We start from the raw sequence: 21,424 nt of genomic DNA on the forward strand, positions 1-21,424 counted from the left end.
CATCACATTTTTTTGTCACATAAAGTTTGATAGCGTAGAGCTGTAGCTATGGTATAAACCAGTAGGATGATCCCAGCACTTTATTTTCATATCACCATCAGTTTGTGAGCCTTTATCAGAGAGCGAGGACTCGGAACCCGAAGAAGTTCAAGAGATAATTGAAGCGGGAACCCCACCTGGATCCCCACTACAACCCCAACTAGAAACCACAATGCAACAGGTTTGGGTTGCTGTTGAGAAAGATGATATTGCCACAGTAAGTATAATAATCACTATATGTACTTCAAATAATCCGCCTTTGCCACATCTGGAAAAACCCCATTGTTTCCTATAATTGCAAATTCCTAAAGCTCTGTCTACACTATCAAACTAGTTTGACAAAAAAGTGTCATGTTCCCAAATATGGTAGTGATATGATGTCGCCATGTCCATATATGGGCACATCACATTTTTTAATGTATTTTTTTATATTTCCATATTTTCATAAATTCGTTTCTAAAAGTTGGGACCTACAGTTCTTAAAATTGTGCATTTCAATGCACTAAATTTTAATCTTCCATAGCTACTACTAGAAAATCAAAAAATTTATATTGGATGCAAACCATCAGGATCTAAAGCTCTGTCTACACTATTAAACTAGTTTGACAAAAAAGTGTGATGTGCCCAAATATGTTAGTGATATGAAATCGTCCATATATGGTCACATCACATTTTTTTTGTCACATAAAGTTTGATAGTGTAGACAGAGCTTAATTTAACGTAGCACCTTAACCCATAATAGCAGGGTAGATTTCTGGGTTATATAACATTACAAACATTTGTTTGCAGGTAATACAATTACTGAACAACAACATAGACCTGAAATATCTACATGAAAATATAACAATACTCCACAAAGCTGCAAGTTCTAATGCTGTCCTTACTACCTTTTATCTAATGGAAGAACTTGAGGCTGATCCAAACTGCAGAGACGATCTACAGAAGGTGTGTATCATTGCTAGTACAGTAAAAGCCAATTGTTTCTATGTTATATACTGTATTAATTAAACATATTAATATATGCTATGAGGTGCTACTAAACATGTGCCACATCGATAATAATACATACCACACATGCCTAACCCTAATGCATGTTAGTACTGTACACCTATCAAAAAAACCGCTAAATAATCAACCTCGCTCCTCTATATAACTGAACCTAACTCTCTAAATATTACACTCTACTCTACACTCTACCTAGGCACTTTGTGTTTAGGGTGACTGATTCTATCATTTGTTAAGGAAAGGTTAAAATCACTTATTTTTCAGAGTACACCGCTAATGCATGCAGTGGAGAAAAATCAAGTGGAAGCCTCCGCAATTCTTCTCCAGTTTGATGCTAATATTGATGCTCTCAATGATCTAGGGCGAAGTGCGTTGGACTTGGCGACAGAAGAAGGCAGAGAGCAGATCAAAATCATGATGACAAGTGAAGTTGATGACAGGGATGAGTTAATGTCAGCAATAAAGCAACAATTAGTGGATGCATTAGCAAAGGTTATTGAAAAAGAGGTCGAAGAGGAAAAGGTAAACGAAGAGGAAAAGGTAAACGAAGAGGAAAAGGTAAATGAAGAGGAGAATGTTGTTGAAAACGACGATTTGGAAAACCTTCGCTCATCACCGGCTTTACTAAGCGACGAAGAGAGTGTTACGACAGATGACGAGGACCTCAAGATTGATCGACTTATACCAAGTGAAACATGGATTGATTCAAGACGTGGCAGCATATTAGAAGTGATACATGAAGAAGAGGAGGAACGACATATAGAGACAATTTATGAAGTATCAAAAGAAACTAGTGAGCAGGATGAGGACAGGTTAGAAGATACTGTTAAGGAAGATATAAACAAAGCTGGAAATGGTACCAATAATGATGATGAGGAAGGTGATGGTACCAAAAGTGAAACGGAAGAATATAAGAATAAATTGAAAAAAGAAAATGCAGATAAAACGAATGAAGATGCTGACAGAAATGAAACTGTTGCTGAAGAATCGGAAGATAACAATGTACAAGATCAAGTTGAGAATGAAAATACAGAAGAGAAGAATGAAAACGAGGAAGTAAAAGAGAAAGAAGTAAATGATGAATCAGAGGAGAAAAAGTTAGAAAATGATGTCAGCAATACAGTTGGTGAACAAATAGATGAGGGAATTGTAGTTGATAATGAAGACAATACATGAAGAGTGTACAAAGTAACACATTTTAAAGTATTGTATGCAAAAGCATAATAATATGCAATACAGTTGAGGAACATATAAACGAGGGAAGGAAATATATGAAGTTTGTACGATAAAGCAAAAAACACATTAATATGCAATACGCAATATCATACTTTTTAACCACCTAAACTTGAATGTGAATGTGTTATTTACCTAGTGAACAATGCAAACAATACTATGCATTTTGTTTTTTTCATGTCATAGTTGAACGCACAAAACGATATACTGTATTCTTACTGTGATTGTAGACACTTTTAACCACCTAGCTACAATATAAACTGAAATGAGTGGTACAGTACAGTATTGATCAGTACTGCATTTTGCAGGATAAAACTTACTAAGCAGAAGCAGTATGTATGGGCAACGAGCTCACTACAATTGAATGAACTTTTCTGTAACTTTTATTATAATAATAATTATAATATATTAATTTTATTTTTCTGGGTTTCCAACCTCCAGTGGTGGATCTAGGATTTTGAAAATAGGGGGTCACACGGCCTAAAAATGATGAAATGAAGGGCTGAGCTTAATTTGATGTCCTATCTTTTACATTACAATTTGCAAAATTTAGGGGACCCAGGCCGCCCGAGTCCCTTTCAGATCCGCCCCTGAGCACCGTAAAAACAAATCTGATTTTCATGCTTTTGATTAAATATCACATAACTAGAGACAACTTCATTGTTCTATTTTTACCTTGATTTTACCAATTTGATTGATTGGCATGTTTGTTGCATAACTAAAGTTATCAGGGCCTTATTGAACAAAAATAGTGCCCTAAGTTGCATTTCTTATACATTTGTTTCAAATAACAAACATTGTATGATAATTCATATTTTGTTTCTTTTTCCTTAATGCCATCATTATTCCAGCCAGTATTCACATATGTGCAATGTTTGAACTCAATGTATATAGTTAGAAAAACAATTTATTTTTATCTGTTTTTTTCACAATTGGTGAAGATGCGCATGTTTTAATTGTTATTATTGTTGTTTTAAAGGTATTTTATATATATTATATATACATAAGTTTATGAATGAAACAGGTTTAGAAGATTATTTTAGTTATTAAACCATGATGTACTTTATACGCAATAATAATTATAATAGCCATACATTATATATTAACTGAAGTAGCTAGGCAAAAATTCCACCTTGATGTGTGATATATTATTAAAATGTACGAAATATACAAATTATAATGATTAAAGAATAAATAGAAATGTTCCTTTTAAACAACATGATTCTGTTTTTTTGGTTTATTTTCTTTGTGAATTCTATACCGATAATCGATGGGGTGAAATTTCCACTGTAATTGATGGTCTGGAATTGATCACTTAATGTGGTGACCAACACAGAAAATTCTCAAACACATGGTGATCAACATTAATATATATATATTTTTCCTCCATGTTGTTAAGATTTAACTACGGACATATTTTTTTATTAATAATAGACCTACTTAATTTTCCCAATCTATCTACTCTACAGACACTTTGCTGGCGCTTTGTGGTATTAAAAGACGTGTATTCCTTTTCAAAATAATCTGAATCATAGTAGCCTCTCTATAGAGAGCGATAGCCTAATCAGATGGGTGGAAAGAAAATTCCTGCCACAAAAGGCAACAATGTTAAAGAAACGATCAATAACTACAGATTTGGGAAAAGTTATAATAATGATTGATGTGAATAAGCAATAAGACCAAAGTACTAGAGGAGCATCTTCACGCACAACACAGTGAAATGCACTTTTACAGTTTCATTTATTAAATATTTTATTATAAATATTTCATTTACAAGTAACAGCATCTAAGATGCTCAAAAATATGAAACACCAAGACTAACAATGAACATAAAACACATAAATCAGTGATAAATATTATTGAATAAAATATATTTCTAAAATAGAAAAATCTAAATCCATAAAAACTACCAAATTTATTTTCAAATTACAGGCGATTTTCATAATACAGTACAACTATGAAATTGAAAATTTGGAATCACAGAATTGTGTCACCATGTCAAACATTTTCTATACTTTGTGTTTCCATAACCAAATATGAGCAAAAGTATTAATATTATGGTCATAATGAAATGATTGTACAGTATGCTCAAATATGAGCATACCAACACAAGTATACAACATTACCAAATATGGTTATATTATTACTATATTAGGGCATAATCATATCATGGCAACCAAATATATTTCAGCAGTATTATATGGACATTACTGTCAAATAAAATGTGGTAGTTGGATCATGGACCTATAAATTGATCTAATTTATAGGTCCATGGTTGGATAACAGTGACCTATAAATACTATTTAGTACTTTTTGTGTCATAAATCAGCTCTTCCACCCGATACAGGGATTGCTTTCATCTCACTACGCATGCACAAATACTCTCCAAGGACTGTCATCAATGCTGCACATGAAATGTTTGTTAACCACCACGTCATTGTCGATGGAAAGCGAATGTTGTAAACCCAGCATGCTAGTAAATGTATTATATGGACAGTTATGGCAAAATCCCAACACTGCTTTGAACGCCGTACAATGAGCCATAAACTGACAGCCCTGAAAGGAACAAGAAGAATCGTGTAATAAAACAATGCAAACATATGGACACAAGTACAAAATAATAACTGACTTTATTACATTTCTACTTACCCTGTTAATGAATTCAGCATAAAAGCTACTAGTATTACTTTTCCACTCCCTGAACTTATATCTAAAGACTGATAATAAATGAAATGATATAAATAGCATTAGTATTAAAATTGAAAAACAGTAGTAACAGTAACCTCCTTTATTAAATACAAACAGCACAAAATAGTACCCACTCTTTACTGCTAATAGTAACCTTTTAATACAGTACCACTCAGTTTATACACACATTGTATAACCCACAAATAGTTTATTTATGGCTACTGTCATCATTTTATAATGGATGTTATTAGGAGAGAAAGGGAGGCAAGAAGTAAGAAGAGAAGGAGAGGATGGAGGTATTGGGGGGGGGGGGTGGATTAAGATGGAAGAGAAAACTCACCTGATGATTAAAAATTTGATCTAATGATTTATTTGTACTTGAGATATTGTCAATAAGAATTAACCAGAATCCTAAAGAAACATAAAATACAGTCTGCATACTCAGCATCTGTGATATGATTAGTATTGGATCCCACACATAGCTCCGAAAAGATGCCATATGTCTATTTAGTTTTCTTTTGTATTGTTGAAATTGTCTTTACCAGTCAGAATGTAAGGTCACTCCATACATAGAAAAAGACTATCTTAACATCTGAAAGAAAGAAAAGAATTAAATCTTAAATAAAAGATATGATTTCATAATTTACATAAATATTATGATTAATATAAAAAATCAAGGCAATCCATTTTATTATTCTATATTTCAAACTTTATTTGTTCATCTTCATAAATACAGTAATACTATAATATAGATCTCTCATCATTCACATTTTTTCCGAGCTTGTTTTAAATAATTATATTATAATAATAGGCTAGGCCTAGGTACATTATAATAATAATGTTTGTTTTACTATTATTTATTTTATATAAATATTATTTATAAACAGGAAACTAATTAGTTTTGGATATTTCCAGGAATAACATACACACTGGTTTTTTCGAAACCTTACTTAGATCATTGATTGGGACGAAACGACCCCACATATAGTTCTAGGTTAAGCTTAACCACTAATTGCCAGTTAATCTACGATGAAAAATGAGATTTCCTTAATGAATAGCTGGCCTAGCAATAACCTGGAATATTTCCCTATATTCTAAAACAAAATATATAAATATACATATATAAAGTACTATCTAAATAGTTAAATTATAGGATCATTTCAAATTTGAAAAAATACTCACTTAATTTACGGGAAAGAACGATGAATGAACGTTTTCTCAATAAATTGTTCAGTTGTTTCCTTCGTGTTGTTTTTAGCAGACGTGTCGGTGCGTATGGAAGGCCGGCTGTGTCAAACTTTCATTTCCATACTTGTTTTAAATATTATTTATGAAATTAATCTTTACTACAATTAATTGATTATTTATCAATCAAACGATTGCTAGTTGTTCAGTTGAAGGATTGGTTCGTGACTATGATTGCTGTTGTAAACTATTTCGAAACTTGCTAAGGGCTAGCTAGGCTAGGGGGTAGCTCAGCTAATCACGTACACACTTACATACTGAAGAAACGGCGACGGCTAAGTACACGCGCGTCGGGAAAAGCGGCCTAGCAAATAGCCTAGGCCTAGGTATAAATCTACAGAGTATATATATCAGAAACAATATATTATGGCTTGTATAAGTATAAATCAATTAGATATATTGTGTAGATGATTAGAGTAGTTCTACGATAAGAGTAGTACATAATAATACTCACTTTTATTACCTTTTATGTACGATAATCTGAAGAACCATGCTCAATGCAGGTGATGTGAAAATCGGCGGTATTTTGCGTACACCAATCTAGTGATCTGATTGGTCAATAGTCATAGTCAGACTATATCCAAAGTTTCGTTCTGGGCATGCGCAATTATAATAATATTGTCGATTTAAACTTTGAATAATAAAGTACAGTAGGCCTATATATGTAATTTGGGTCGAAAACTGGAGCCTGAGTGAATATATTGAAACCATATTGGTTTTAAATTACGGTAGGCCTAGATGTAATCGTAATTTCTAAATACTTTATTTTTGTCCTAATAATAAATCGGATTACAAAGTATTATAAAATTGTCTTGCAAAAAATATTTTATTATTGTTATTACACTATTATTAATTATTTGTTTTATCTATACTTGTGTACCTTATTACTACTATAAAATTAGTCCGAACATATGGAGAAATTATAAAATGTTGAGATGAGAATGACTACTTCATCCATGGCCAGGTCCGAAGGAATGAAATAAGAGCAACGTGCCCTTTATAGTTCTGCTGATACTCAATGTACACGAGTTGAGGCTCACACTCTCCGATATCGGCCTACAATTAAACAAATTAGATTACTGTATTGAGTGATGATAAATTACAGCAAATGACGTTTGAATTGACAGTGTCATCACCATGACATTTGTACAAAATTATGCATTAAAATAATATTCAATTCCAGGCAAAACGTCATGGAATACTTGATATATTGGCATTCTGACTTGAGTTTAAACAAATGATTCGACAACACACATAATCAGAGCCTCCTACCTCGACACAGTAATTTTGAGTCCCCATATATTCTTCCTGGTCCCAGTACCGTCTGGCTTCAAATCTAGCCAATTTAAACTGTTTTGATGTTTTCTGAAAGTCCCCTTTCAACTGTATAGAAGTAAAAGGTAAATGTTGATTCATCAATATAGAATAAAAATAAACAACTTATATATAACTAATAATAGCCTATTGAAACACTGTGGCTTATTACTACTCCAAAGCGTGTGACGTAGACGCGTACGTCGTGACGTACGTTAATGAGGAGTTTATATAATAATATCCGATTGTTCAGATAAATATAAAGTTAATTTACTCTGTATTTACTTACCATATCAATTGCCTTTTGGACATTCTTTGTCGCTGGTCGACCTGGTTGACTCCATCCACCCGGGGACGTTCTAATTCTAGACATTATGTTTGTACTGCTTACTTAGTCGGAAGAAATATCAATAATATACACATATATAATATGTAGTGTGTATGCAATATGATCAGGAATTTTGTAAAAAAATATTGCTCAAGCGAAACAAGTATTTATAAGAATAAAATAGAAACATTTGAATAGGATTATATTTATGACAATGATGGATAATGGCGATGAATACCACATTGTGGTTGATGTGAAGTGGACCGTTTCAAACAGTCACGAAGATGATACAGTTATCGTCAGCTGTTATTATGTTGTGTAGTCAGTCTATCGGTTAGTCATCCAGTCTGCATGTTTGTTATTTGTCAATAGCGTTATGTATTGTCTAGTTGGTATACATGGGGGATAGCCCTACATTGAGCATAGCAGAGAAAATAAAGTCTAGAGAGGAATTTTAGAACAAGTTTATTTTAAGAGGGCGGGCTATATCATATTATTTTTCATAACTCGCTCGACGTCGTGTGACGTTTGTACATACTTAGCTACGGTGGCCCACAACTGTCACGCACACTATATAAATCATATTCACACAATTAAAGAAGGATCACACAATTAAAGAAGGAATCACACAATTAAAGAAGAAATTGCACAAATAAAGAAGAAACGCGCAATTAAAGATGGGCTTCGCACAATTAAAGAAGTCCGCAACAAATTCGAAAGCTCCTCGCACAATTAAAGAAGTCCGGAACAAATTCGAAAGCTCCTCGCACAATTAAAGAAGTCCGCAACAAAATTAATCAAAAGCTCCTCGCACAATTAAAGAAGTCCGCAACAAATTCGAAAGTACCTCGCACAATTAAAGTACAGTAGTCCGCAACAAATTCGAAAGTAACTCGACGTGGCCTGGTCCTTTGGTGTAAGCTTTCATGGATGACAGGTGGTGTGTGTGAGCAGCCAGTCAAGATGATGCGATTTGATGGACTTGAACTTCGTTGGTCGTAGTGAAAATGTATTGTGACATCTGTGGGACATCCCTGTCAGAAGATTCTCATTTTTGCCATCATTGTGGACACGGTGGGTACATTTTCTAGCTTTGTAGATAGGCAAACCGTGCGTAGGCCTTAGGCCCTATATAGACTGTGGGGCATGAGCCTGAAAAAGAGGCCTAGAAAGTGGATTTTGTGATCTCCTCTTAGTCTTAGGAAGATTGGATGATACAATGTAAATGTATAGTTGATATGTATCTAATTAATAATTCAGTTGATCCCACTTCCAAAACATAAAGAGAAAGTGAAATTTTAGCTGCAAAAAATATTATTTGAACATAAGGAAATACATCAGAAATAGCGCCCTCTGTTGACGAAAATAGCTATTTTACTGTACTGTAATTGCAATACAAGTACTAATAATAGCTGGACTAGTTAAAATCGGTTCTTTGCTTGAACAATGTTGATTTTAATAGGTGATAGTAATATAAATTCAAATAATTAAAGCAAAACAATTTATAGAATAGTAATGAATATGTTGTAGAGTCACTGAATAAATTACAGTTTTTATTTTAATTCAGCTGTATTTCAGGTTCACTTCAGGCTGAGTGTTCATGCTACTAGATGTTGTAAAATCTGGGACAACTATTTACTTAGTTAATACAGGTCTCCCTCCAATTAAAGACCACTTTAGGGACCAGGGTTTTAGCGGTCTTTAGTCTCTAATTAGAATCACTTTATTAAGGACTGCCTCTTTGGTATCCATTGGTGTAACAGAAAAGTGGTCTTTTGTTTTTGTGGAATGATGTAACGTACAGTATGTATATCTTTTATTTAATTATACCTTATTATGATTGTTTTTGGTCATTACAGATCTTCAGCTCCAGCTTATTGACCCACAGAATGAAGTCGACACTGAAGAAACTGAAAACAATTTCAATGAGGAGGAAGCAATCTCATATTACTTCAACAGCGGTTACGAATACAACGAAATACTTGCATTCCTTGAACGGTATCACGGTTTAACAATGAGCTACAGTACACTTCTTAGGCGACTTCGCCAGCTTGGGCTACGAAGACGTTGCAATAGAGACACTGATGAATTTCGCACCAAATTAACTAACATACGGCAGCGAATCGTCGAAATTATCAATGGCCCAGGAAGTTTGAGTGGTTACCGTTCTATCTGGCACACCTTAGAAATGGAAGGACTTCGTTGTCCCCGTTCAGTGGTGGAGGCATTGCTGAAAGAAATTGATCCAGCAGGAACGATTTTGCGGCGCCGACATCGACTACGTCGAAGACAGTATACAAACCCTGGGCCAAACTATGCATGGCACATAGACGGCTATGACAAGCTGAAGCCCTGGGGTTTCCCTATTCATGGCTCCATCGATGGCTTCAGCAGGCGTGTATTGTGGCTCAATGTCACGGATTCGAATAAATCTCCTGACAACATCGCTGCTATGTATCTTAAAAGCGTCAAAGAGCTTGGTGGATGCCCAGTTGAACTAGTAACGGACCTAGGTACAGAAAATGGTATTGCAGCGGCAATGCAGTGCTACTTTCGTGATAATGATATGTCTCATAGATATGTACCATCGCCAAGAAATCAACGTATAGAGGGGTGGTGGTCTTTCTTTGCAAGGCAGTATGCGTCATGGTGGAGAACCTTTTTTGCAGATCTTGAATTTAGGCGTATCATTGACATGTCATCAATAATAAGTAAAGAATGCTTGTGGTTCTGTTTCTCTTCTCTGCTGCAAAGAGACCTAGACAACGTAAAGGAACATTGGAATACTCATTTCATAAGAAGATCTCGACATAATACAGTGCACGGGCGGCCAAATTCATTGTATTTTTTACCGGATATCCACGGTGGTGAAAGAAACCTTCTACTGCAAGTTGAAAGGCCTGAATTGGAATATGTTAGTCAACATGTTATCTTGACAGAAACGTCCAACGAATACCTAGATTACTTCACAATGGTACAAAACTCTGCGGTGATCCCTCGTTCTAACAATTGGAGTGAAGCCCTCAACCGATATCAGACCCTGTTGCATATTTCTGAAGTAGGGATTAATTGACCTCATGCGACATATCAATAATGATGAACACTGAGCACCAGCTTTATTTATTTTCTAAACTATTAATAATAAATACGGAAATAGATTGTTCATAAATTGTAGGATTTTCAAAGAACCGATGGACCATTCATTTATCATATAACCAATGTTGAATACCACCTATGTATCAACAAATTAACGTCCGCCACTCTCCTGAAAAGTCATCTAATTCCGGCTGTTGAAGGCCCCTTTAACTCTAATCACATAAAACAAAATTGCACTCAATTATGTTTATAAGACCTGAGGAGAACCAGTAGTCACTGTTTTGCTTGTTTACATGTGCAGAATCACTGCAAAGAAAACCTGGTATCTAAAGGCCTGTTTATACTACAGCGATAACGATCGACGATAAAAAGCAATTGTTCCTATAGAAAATATAATAAATAAGAGAATTTTTCATACTAGCACGATTCAATAACGATCTATCAATTCAACTTTTATTTCAGACAATTGTCCATATGGTATAATACATTACAAAGAAAAAAAAAAGATGAAGGAGAGAGGACCAAAGCTTTTATCTATTGGTATATAATGCCTCTCTCCATCGTGTATACGATACAAAAATACTTTCACAAATCGAATAAAGTGACGTCATATTCATGAAAAAACGATAAAATTGTCTGTACGTACTACTACGATTTCATCGTTTTTCCATGATTGTGACGTCATATAATTAAATTGATTTGTGGAAATTTTTTTTATCGTGTACACAATAAATCGTTATTGAATCATGCTGGTATAAAAACTACTTCTTATATTTTCTATAGGAAAAATAGCTTTAATCTTTTTATCGTCGATCGTTATCGTTGTAGTCATAAACAGGCCTTTATGCGAGACATACGTTAGGCTTTGTCAATAGGGAGGTTAGCTACCCGTTGCTAGGTATGTGTAGGGGAGGCCTACGGGTAGAATTTGTTGCGCTTTTTACTCAGGAATGCCTGGAATCTACGCGTAAATGTTCCATGCGTAACAATTGATTGAGATGTGCGCAAAATCAATGACGTCAGCACATTTTCTACGCGTACCACGTACTGGTAGCTAAACCTCCCGAAAGGCAGGTTTCCATTGGACGCGGTAACGGAACGCGGAGCGGAAAAAGCTATTCTAATCCATTGGAACACAATTCGCTCTCATTTTATGTTCCAATTAGGTTTTCCGCTCCGCGCTCCGTTACCGCGCCCGATGGAAACCCGCCTTTAGCCTAAAGAAACAGAAAATGGAAGCACATCATAAAGACAGACACGTTGGGAAATCGTTGTATACGTAATAAATGAAAACAAAACTCTTTATTAGGCCTACTGACTGACTATAGAGGACAACACTTTAGAAGCAATTTTGTAGTCATAAATTTAGCAGTGAAATTGGCCTCCAATTATTTTTACAATGTTTTTCTAATACGGTAGTGTAATAACTGTCTGTTACTGTAAAAAGGACATATCACTTTACTTTACTACTTATACTTATATTTAAATTTTGAAATGTTGATTATCACATGACTGTATACATTTTCTCAGAAACTGATTCCAAGTTACGTCGTTTTGTCACAGAACGACTCAAGCTTAATTTAGTTTGAATACGATAAAAACTGTTATATGTAATAATAATCATCAAAATGGTTATGATATGTAATGATTGTTATTAATTATCACATGTTATACTATGTTAATACTATATGATGTAAAATAAATGTGTTGATGTGTAACAAATGTTATGTAACATGCTATACCATACCAAAGCCAGAATCTGAACGCATATCTTCAAAGAAACTCTTAATAAAAACATCTGGAGATCCATAGTATTTCTCCAAAACAGGAAAAGTCAATACAATGTTGCATGTGTTGACCATGAGTGTGCCACTTCTTTTCAAGTGGTCGAAGCAAATCGTGCCTTTGCCCTCTAATGACGCCGTTACATATTTTGATCCTGTGACAAATCTTGTTACTTCCTGCAAAGTAATTACAGTGTTAATTTCCCTCTCAGAGCCATCATCTTCAAGGATGATAAGGGGTAATTCCATTGTACCCTCGTGCTGTAGAGTCTCCATGCAGTTTGTGAAGTTATAAAATATGTCTTCTTCCAAATCTCTTTTCCCCCTATCAAGCGAATCCCCTTCTTTCACATGTGTGTATTCTATGCTGGTAAATATACCGAGAATACTTGAAGCTTTCTGAATTTCTGACAGAAGGAACTCATGTTTACTTTCCTCATAATGCTCTTCTAAAACCTTAAGCACCCCGATAACCTCCATTCCTCTTCGAACCTCTTGTATTTCTTCATTGCAAGCGGAAATACAAAAATGCTGGGCAATATTTCTGGTCATATCTTCCCTTTCAGAAAAGGGAACCTTGAACCGGGTCACACCAAAGGAAAACCTTTCTTCAAAGGTTGACATCATACCCTGAAATTCCTCATCATCTTTTGCTGCCATTAAAGATCTTAATCTCTCCTGAATTTCGAAATCGGGAATCTCCTGAATGGTTGGTCGAATTTCTGGACCATTCAGTAAGCATGCAGTCAATGAGGGGGTGAAGCAACGTGGCCCTGCACATTCATACAGCAGTGCAATAGAAATCATGTTACCAAGTAGCTGAAATTCCCCCTTTCTCATCTTCTCAACATCATGGAGTAAGGTGAAACTGCTACCATCACCAGTAGCGAAGAGATGCTTTTTGCAGTCATCAAAAAGTAAAGAAAAGAATTCTCTTTTCGGGCCCCCGGCATCAATACCAGCTTCTCCAATGAATGACACACTGAATGGTTTTATGCAATTCGCATAAAGACGACCAAGTTTTTGAGCAGTGTCCTGCCAGAGCTTCCTTCGACGTACAGATAGAATTTCCGGATCACCACTGTCTTGAAATGCCTTTCCAATGTTTTCCAGTTTCTCTTTGAATGACAATTCTTTCCTGTCAAATTCTTCAACTTCTGTGCATGATGTATTTATCACTTGCTCGTTTGTTGCTACTGGTGGATTTGTGGTTTCTGTGGATATTGCTGTAGAGCTGTGATTGTTCTCAGTGGCTGTATGTTGTGGTTGTACGTTGCTTAGCAATGACTCTGCTGTAAATGCATTATCATCAAAGGTAGTGATATCAAATTCATCAAATACTCTCATCTGCTTAGTGAGAGGTTCAGAATCGTGTTCACTATCAATATCCTTCTTTTCTGCCAAGAGATGGTCTTCCAGAGTGCACAGATAGAACACTATACGCTTGAATTCCTTTCCCACCTCTTCTCTGTACTTCTTCAAGTCAAAAAACTGAAATGTCCCTGGCATAAACTGTGCACATTTACCATTACTGTATGCAAGAATGTACTCTGTTTCAGTGTATGAATCACAATTGTAGTCTTTCCATTTCTTCTCTGCTTTGTCAAGGATTGTCTTGTAAGAATCCTTTGTGCTCACTCTCAATGCCAATCGTTGACCACGCTTTTGTTTTAGGCATAATCCTTGCGCTGACCATTCAAGAAGACCAAGCGTGATAACAACATCTTGGTCTCTATCTTTATCATCTTTTTTCTTGGTCACTCTTGTTTTCCACTCTCTGCCTTTACCTTTTCTGTATGATTCAAAAGATTTAATTGGGCCACTACCTAAAAAATAAAAATTTAAAACCAGTTACGGGTAGGCTACAGTAATTCAAAATTAAGTAACAGTGTTTTAACTACTAATAGTGAGGTTTCGCATTTTTTTTAATGTCGTCGTCGTCTTCTTCAATAGCCTTACAGTATGCCTGATCCTATTTTTTGTCTAATTACCTGTAGGCATGAAACTTGATGATGGTGGTATATCTGGTGTTGTACTAGTAGTTGGCTTGTCAAGATCTGCAAAAAAACATTACATAATAATACAACAAATGTTATGAAGTAGTACCGTAGGTGATTTATACAGCGATTGCAGTAAGGCAGTAAAGTCTATGATATGAATAACTAGCCTGGATCAATTTCCATGAACATCAAAAACTCAACCACACCAATAGTGTCCCCTTAATAGGGATATCCCATGGGAGACTTAGCGTGTTCTTGAAAAAACAAATCAACAAAGTGAAAATGATAAACATAGATTCTTCTTCTTTTATTTTAATTGAAAATGAGTAACCATCATTAGAGTTAATTAATTAATATACTGTAACAATACTTTTCATGCAATTTCAAAGTAGGCATACAGTATACATTTAAGATTAAAATAAAAAAAAACAATTGTATGAGCAAGTTTTTGAAATGACATACAAACAATGGAAAGATGATGATATTGGGAAATTGTGAATCAGGGTGCTGCGTTGCAATTTGAAATCCTGTGCAAGTCATTTTTCAAAGGGACAAGGGAATTTCAATCATCATAAAGCTTGGTCCCCACTAGGACACAACGCAATGACGAGACGCAAGGTATCAAGTGCACGCAAGAGGTATGTTCCCGCGGAAATGACTGCGTTCCGTTCGCATGAGACCCAAGTGGGAACCGTATGTACTTTGTAACGATATTGTCGGAAGAGCAGTCCTTACGTTGCGTTGCGTACGTTGCGGCAGTTTTGAACCAACCTTAAAGATGTATTGTCCCTTTGAATAAATTTTAAAAATGGTAAAAAATAGATTTTGAAATGAAATTTGCCGTTTTGAAATATCATAATAGTTATTAACTTTCACCAAAAAATAGCTTGAAAAAAAGAGATACAGACTAATTTCTAAAAAAAATAACTGTCTGACAGACAGCGTTTCTCAAGCGGAATTTAAGTAAAACATATTCCGACTTGCAATGCGTTGCTCATGAATTATGCAAACACAACACTTTTGCTGCCGATATCGTCGACGGCGAAAACTTAACTTGAATGCGACTCGTATAAACTCCTAGTAGGCCTGGTATAATACTCTGATAAATCAATCGAACACTTAAACACAATAGGCCTATAGTTACTTTAAATTGAATTCCATATGCCTTGGCCTATACAATACAAATAGAAAGAAGGTTGAAATAAGTTAGGGCGGGTATCCGACCCTAGGCTTAGGCTAGGAGGATGAGGCCTCGACTGCAGCCAGGGAAATGTTATACCGTCGAGAAAATAACTTGGGCAAGTTGGTCCCGGTCTGTTTTAGCAGTGGGATGATGAAGGGCCACATAATGATCATATGTGGCTGAGGAAGTAATGCCTATTTTAGAATTCCATCCTTTTAAATCCATTTATAGGCCTATGGTTGGTCAACATTCATCAAGCGATCACGGAAACGTATTTCTTCATTGTCGGCGAACGTGGCCAGTGATCCGTACGGTGGCTGATTTCCGCCAAAGAAAAAAATTATTTTATAAAAATACGGCGTTATAACGCCGTATTAGGGCATTATAACGCCGTAATTAGGGCGTTATAACGCCCTAATTATACAATCTGTTCACACGTACATGCGCATGCGTAGTACATCAACAAACCCAGAGCCATAAAGAGTTGCGACTTTGAATGGATTGAATCAATTTGTTTAAAGGTTTTTGTTAAAACAATAATAACATTATTTTGATGATTTTAAACCAAAAAAAAATAGCTTTAATCCATTCAATTTAACGGCTCTGGCTGGCTCTACGCGTTTATTTTGTACAGCGATTCTCTATAGTAATGCATTGTTTTTACATTTTTTAAAAAATCTCTGTTTTAACGGTTTACGGAGTAGCATTATTAGGACGAAATATAATCACACTAATTTACCCGTATTTATGTAAACTGTTTGTTTTTTCGCTCGATTTTTAGACGTAAAGTGTATAACTTTCATATAACTATATTTATGGTCTATTCAAAATTGAAATTGATTGATCTTTATTTGTACTGTTTCAAGGGACTATACATCTTTAATATATTACTAATTAGGGCCAAAATTGACAATGTTGGTGATACGAAGTGGGGTAACAATTAGGCCTGGCCAATGAAAAATGTCATAACATTTTACATTTAATTGGACAATGTCGGACTGGAAAGTCAAAGACTTGACACCGAGATCCTTTTTGTATTACATGAATATGTATATGTACATGTATATGTATATATATAACCAGAATGGAATATAAATAGGGGTTGGTCGTGTGTTAAAATATTAATTAGGCCCTATATCCCCTCGTTTGAAAGGAAAGTGTCCCCTTAATATGCGACTTCGATATCTCTAGAGAACTAAAAAAATAAGGTTGAAAATGGTAGGTCATTGAGCCTTCCGAGGGTTTCGTAGTAAAAGCTATAGGCGCTAGGCGATATTAATAATCTTTTTTAACCACTTATATTCACATTTTTGGTTGAATGAAATGGAAATAAAAAATACTTGATCTTATAGAATAATAGGTAAATAAATATTTACTCAAAAGGATATTTTCATAATTAATTTATTTTCAAAATAATTACCTAATAAAAAGTGTTTACCAAAGTAAAAAAAACACCGCGTCAATGACATTGCGCGCGTAGTAACGTGCGCGCTGTTTAATCGTGGTAATGAAAATGGAGTCAGCTCTCGGTATCCCTATCTTTAATTGGAGGGAGTTTTTAATTAGAGCAGGGAGCTTATACCTCCCTGATTAGAGGGGTCTTTAATTGGAGGGAGACGTACCTGTATATGGTAGGTCTGTATTGGGCTTTTATAGCAACAGGCTTATCTTCTAGCCCGTTTAGATCCATGCATGGAGCCATGATCCATCCATGCCATGCAAACCTACCTTCCCCCGGCATTAGGGCCTACCTACCACCTAGTAAAAAGGCAACCCACTGGAACATATCCCTCAAATAAATATTACTTAATAAAACTTACCAAAAATACTGGTCCCACAATTGGCACAAAATTTGTGCTGAATAGGCCTATGTTTACCACAAGCTTGACAAAAAAACATCATCTCAGTTGAACACGTGCGTCTGCTGCGGTGAGGAATTGAATTTGTGCGTTTGCAGTAGTGAGGAATTGAATTTGTTGCGGACTTCTTTAATTGTGCGAGGTACTTTCGAATTTGTTGCGGACTTCTTTAATTGTGCGAGGAGCTTTTGATTTTGTTGCGGACTTCTTTAATTGTGCGAGGAGCTTTCGAATTTGTTGCGGACTTCTTTAATTGTGCGAGGAGCTTTCGAATTTGTTGCGGACTTCTTTAATTGTGCGAAGCTCTTCTTTAATTGCGCGTTTCTTCTTTATTTGTGCATTTCGTTTTATATTTTCATGCTTTCTTTTGTTTATATGCGATTTCTTCTTTAATTGTGCAATTTCTTCTTTAATTGTGTGATTCCTTCTTTAATTGTGTGATTCTTCTTTAATTGTGTGAATATGATTTATATACTGTGCGTGACAGTTGTGGGCCACCGTACTTAGCTCTCTCTGTAGTCTGTATATATAGTAGTACTGTGTAAACTCGCATGGTTGAAAACTGAGTAAAATAAAAGACTTTTTTTTAAAGATCGATAATAATAGACAATTTTATAGATATATATATATATATATATTGGCTCGCTAACTATATGTTGCTTTTAAATAATTGAGGCTGGGGGTTTTTCCTCAAAATAATCCTTATTTTTAAGCTAGGCTCACTCAGTAGACACTGACAATCTATTCTAGGCTAACTGAGTCAGAGTGAGCCTGTGTAATCTTAACCAGAGACGTTTCGTCCCCTGCTGTGTTGGTAATAAACCAGCCAGTTTCTGCTGTAGGCCTATTCATTTTCCATGTCCTACTATCAATAATATTAAGCTAAGCTAATTAGTTTTTTCACAGCACTTCTAATTTCCTGTATTCATTTTTATTTGCAGGCTGCTTCTAGAAAAAAACAAACATGGCAGACAGCAGTGGAATATCATTTAAATCATTCATATCAGAAGGTGAATTGGATGAAAAAAGAAAGAAAAGACAGGAAGAATGGGACAAAGTTAGGACTGAGGATCAACCATTAGGTAAAGATAATAAAAATATTCATCCATCATACCAATCAATCCATCCTATTCTCTCATTCACCCATCTTTCTAAATGTACTCAATTATTTTTTCAACAGAGGCCCCTGAAGAAGCATATGATCCAAGATCACTGTTTGACAGGCTACAGGAGCAAAAAGACAAGAAACAGGCAGAATTTGATGAAGCACATCAATTTAGTAATAATAAAATAGTTTCAGTATTCAATACAGGCTTGGTTTTAAAAATCGGCACGGTTGAGTGAGCTTGAAAGCAATGCATTAGAATATGCATGGTTACTGATAACCACCACACTGACTTGCCATGGTTTCTATTATCAAAATATCCCCCTTAACTGTCTACACTATGAAACTAGTTTAACAAAAACAGTGTGATGTGCCCGAATATGGTAGTGATATGCTTAACATCATGCCCATATATGGGCACATCACATAAAGTTTGATATTATAGACAGAACTTACATAATGCCTTTCAATTCAGGAAGAGTGGACTTATACTCATGGATGATGGTCTACGCCCTTCTAAACTTGATCTTATTCCTAAATATATTATATATTCAAGTGAGAGCATCAATTTTACTTTTTTCCCCAGAGAATATGGTGAGGGGTCTTGAGGATGAAGAGGCAGAGTTTTTAGATGAGGTATCAAATCGACAAATTGAGATGGAGAATAAACGATGGCAGGAAGAAATTAATGAAATTAAAGAATACAGAATATCCTTTAGATCATTAATGTTAATAGAGTACAACCTCTATTAAGGGGAGAGTGTCCCCTGAATAGGTGTGTCCCAAAGGATGGCTGTACTATTATATATAAGCTAGTATATTTAAATTGATAATTATAAGAATGTATGTAAATCATGCCTTTAATAACAACAATGGGACACTATTTTTTCAATAGTATCCCGGTAATATACTAAAAAACTGTATATATACTGTATATTCTTAACCGTCCCATACAAAGCAAGAGCAGAAATTGAATTGATTGACGATGTAAAACAAAAAACTGAAAGACCACCAGTTGTCAAAGCTGCTGCATCATCATCTTCCTCCAGAAAATCTCAACAATCATTATTAGCCGGTGCAGTCAAGCGGAAAAGGTACTAGGAAATATTTGTCTACTTAACACCCATTAACATAAAATCAAGTACAGCATATTTATACAAGGACCATATACATTGTATCTCATTTTGCAAAAAAATGCTGCAAATTTCTAGGTATAATAACTTATGTGGATTACTATACTAGTCCATGGAAGACCACCAGTTGTTGCACCAGTCAAAATTATGATTTGTTAATACATTTCCGATTTGATTTTCTAGGAGTGATACTGAAGACAAAAGTGAATCATCTCCAAATAAAAATAGTAAAACAACAAATTCTTCAGAAATCTCCAGCACAAAATCACACAATGGTAGCGAAACAGTAGCAAAATATGTCGCTGTATTACCAGGACTTGGTGTTTACTCAAACAGCTCCGATTCAGACTCTAGTTCAGATTCAGATTTTGAAATTCCTTCAAGTAAATTGAAAGCAAACACCATAAAGAAGAAAAAGTGTGAGGGTTAAATTTACACAGAGAATCCGTTGATATCTGTATGTTGGCGAGTTTTACTTAACTTAACCTTAGAAGCAGATCCATAATTTAGGAATAAGCAATATATAGAAAAAGTAGTTTTGTAGTCCCAATCAAAAATTTAACTAGCATCCTTTATGTTTGATTTATAAATTATGCATTGGTTGGTGTGAACCTAATTGGATATACTGTAAACATTAAGCAGTGATTGAGGTGTGGTTACAAAAATATAGATAACACATAGAAGACAGAGTTTGATCAAGATGGGGACAGATATTTAACCAGGTGAAGATGAGGTAGTCCAATGAACCAATGCAATCATCATTTGACATGACTGTAAAGCACTCTTATCAAATTTTATGGGACAAAAAAAAATGTGCCCATATATGGATACAATGATGTCGTATCACTACCATATTTGGGCACATCACACTTTTTTTGGTCATACTAGTTTGATAGTGTAGACAGAGCTTTAAAATGCTGTAATTGCAATTCATATTATTTTCAGTCTACATCCATCTGTACTGTGGTGCTGTTTGGTCATAAACCTGGCTTCCATATTGACAGATTTCCTAATACAGTATGTTGTGATTTTTAAATAAATGAATCTTGATTACGATACTGAAATTATGTATGGTTTTCTTATGGTTAAACCTTGGTGCATTAAGTGTGTAGCAGGTAATCATATCTTAACTAACTAAACTACTATACCTTGAACACATGACATTTTTACTCAATCAATTAAATGCTTTAGTTTGCAATGAATCAAGGCAATTTTATTGTTCAAAATTTAACCTTTGAATTGATAAAGTTTCCAGGGGAAAAATCATTTTTGTCGCATACATCTCCATCGAGTTTATTACACTCGAGAGCTAGCGAGTATGTAAAAATAATGAAAGTACTTAACTGTGAAAATCGCATATAGGCAGATCCATTCCAATGCAAAAACAGCACACCATTTTACATTTTTTAGTC

At 35.0% G+C, this 21,424-nt stretch overlaps 6 protein-coding genes across 7 annotated transcripts in view; 4 read left to right on the plus strand and 2 right to left on the minus strand.

Annotated features, from left to right (window-relative positions):
• LOC144850112 (uncharacterized) overlaps nt 1–3,473 on the plus strand; it is an 18,816-nt gene extending 15,343 nt beyond the window's left edge. For both annotated transcript variants that reach the window (XM_078707312.1, XM_078707313.1), the window contains exons 14-16: nt 102–256; nt 829–984; nt 1,309–3,473. In XM_078707312.1, coding sequence (XP_078563438.1) covers nt 102–256; nt 829–984; nt 1,309–2,220 — 1,223 coding nt within the window. In that variant the 3' untranslated portion in view covers nt 2,221–3,473. The remainder of the gene's footprint in view (nt 1–101; nt 257–828; nt 985–1,308) is intronic.
• Nucleotides 1–7,971, minus strand: part of LOC144850121 (uncharacterized) — a 26,731-nt gene extending 18,760 nt beyond the window's left edge. Inside the window, exons 1-3 of the mRNA XM_078707326.1 lie at nt 7,814–7,971; nt 7,483–7,593; nt 6,665–7,266 (exon numbers count right to left, since the gene is read on the minus strand). Of these exons, the coding sequence (XP_078563452.1) occupies nt 7,156–7,266; nt 7,483–7,593; nt 7,814–7,897 (306 nt within the window). The 5' untranslated portion in view covers nt 7,898–7,971 and the 3' untranslated portion in view covers nt 6,665–7,155. The remainder of the gene's footprint in view (nt 1–6,664; nt 7,267–7,482; nt 7,594–7,813) is intronic.
• The window catches only part of LOC144850114 (T-cell immunomodulatory protein-like), a 98,050-nt gene that overhangs the window by 33,100 nt on the left and 43,526 nt on the right, over nt 1–21,424 (plus strand). The window lies entirely within an intron of this gene.
• On the minus strand, nt 3,700–6,269 carry LOC144850039 (protein SYS1 homolog). The gene is made up of 4 exons (XM_078707204.1): nt 6,148–6,269; nt 5,306–5,557; nt 4,927–4,994; nt 3,700–4,833 (listed from the first exon to the last, which is right to left on the minus strand). Exons 2-4 carry the CDS (start codon nt 5,462–5,464, stop codon nt 4,596–4,598), a joined length of 465 nt encoding a protein of 154 aa, XP_078563330.1. The 5' UTR covers nt 5,465–5,557; nt 6,148–6,269; the 3' UTR covers nt 3,700–4,595.
• On the plus strand, nt 8,744–12,923 carry LOC144850374 (uncharacterized). The gene is made up of 2 exons (XM_078707650.1): nt 8,744–8,926; nt 9,712–12,923. The coding sequence occupies exons 1-2, from the start codon at nt 8,860–8,862 to the stop codon at nt 10,923–10,925; spliced, it is 1,281 nt and encodes a 426-aa protein (XP_078563776.1). The 5' UTR covers nt 8,744–8,859; the 3' UTR covers nt 10,926–12,923.
• LOC144850123 (PSME3-interacting protein-like) lies at nt 18,293–21,076 on the plus strand. The gene is made up of 6 exons (XM_078707329.1): nt 18,293–18,340; nt 18,716–18,856; nt 18,955–19,053; nt 19,466–19,616; nt 19,842–19,973; nt 20,196–21,076. Exons 2-6 carry the CDS (start codon nt 18,739–18,741, stop codon nt 20,440–20,442), a joined length of 747 nt encoding a protein of 248 aa, XP_078563455.1. The 5' UTR covers nt 18,293–18,340; nt 18,716–18,738; the 3' UTR covers nt 20,443–21,076.

Source organism: Antedon bifida, chromosome 8, assembly GCF_963402885.1.
Source record: "Antedon bifida chromosome 8, ecAntBifi1.1, whole genome shotgun sequence".
NCBI classification, from domain to species: domain Eukaryota; kingdom Metazoa; phylum Echinodermata; class Crinoidea; order Comatulida; family Antedonidae; genus Antedon; species Antedon bifida.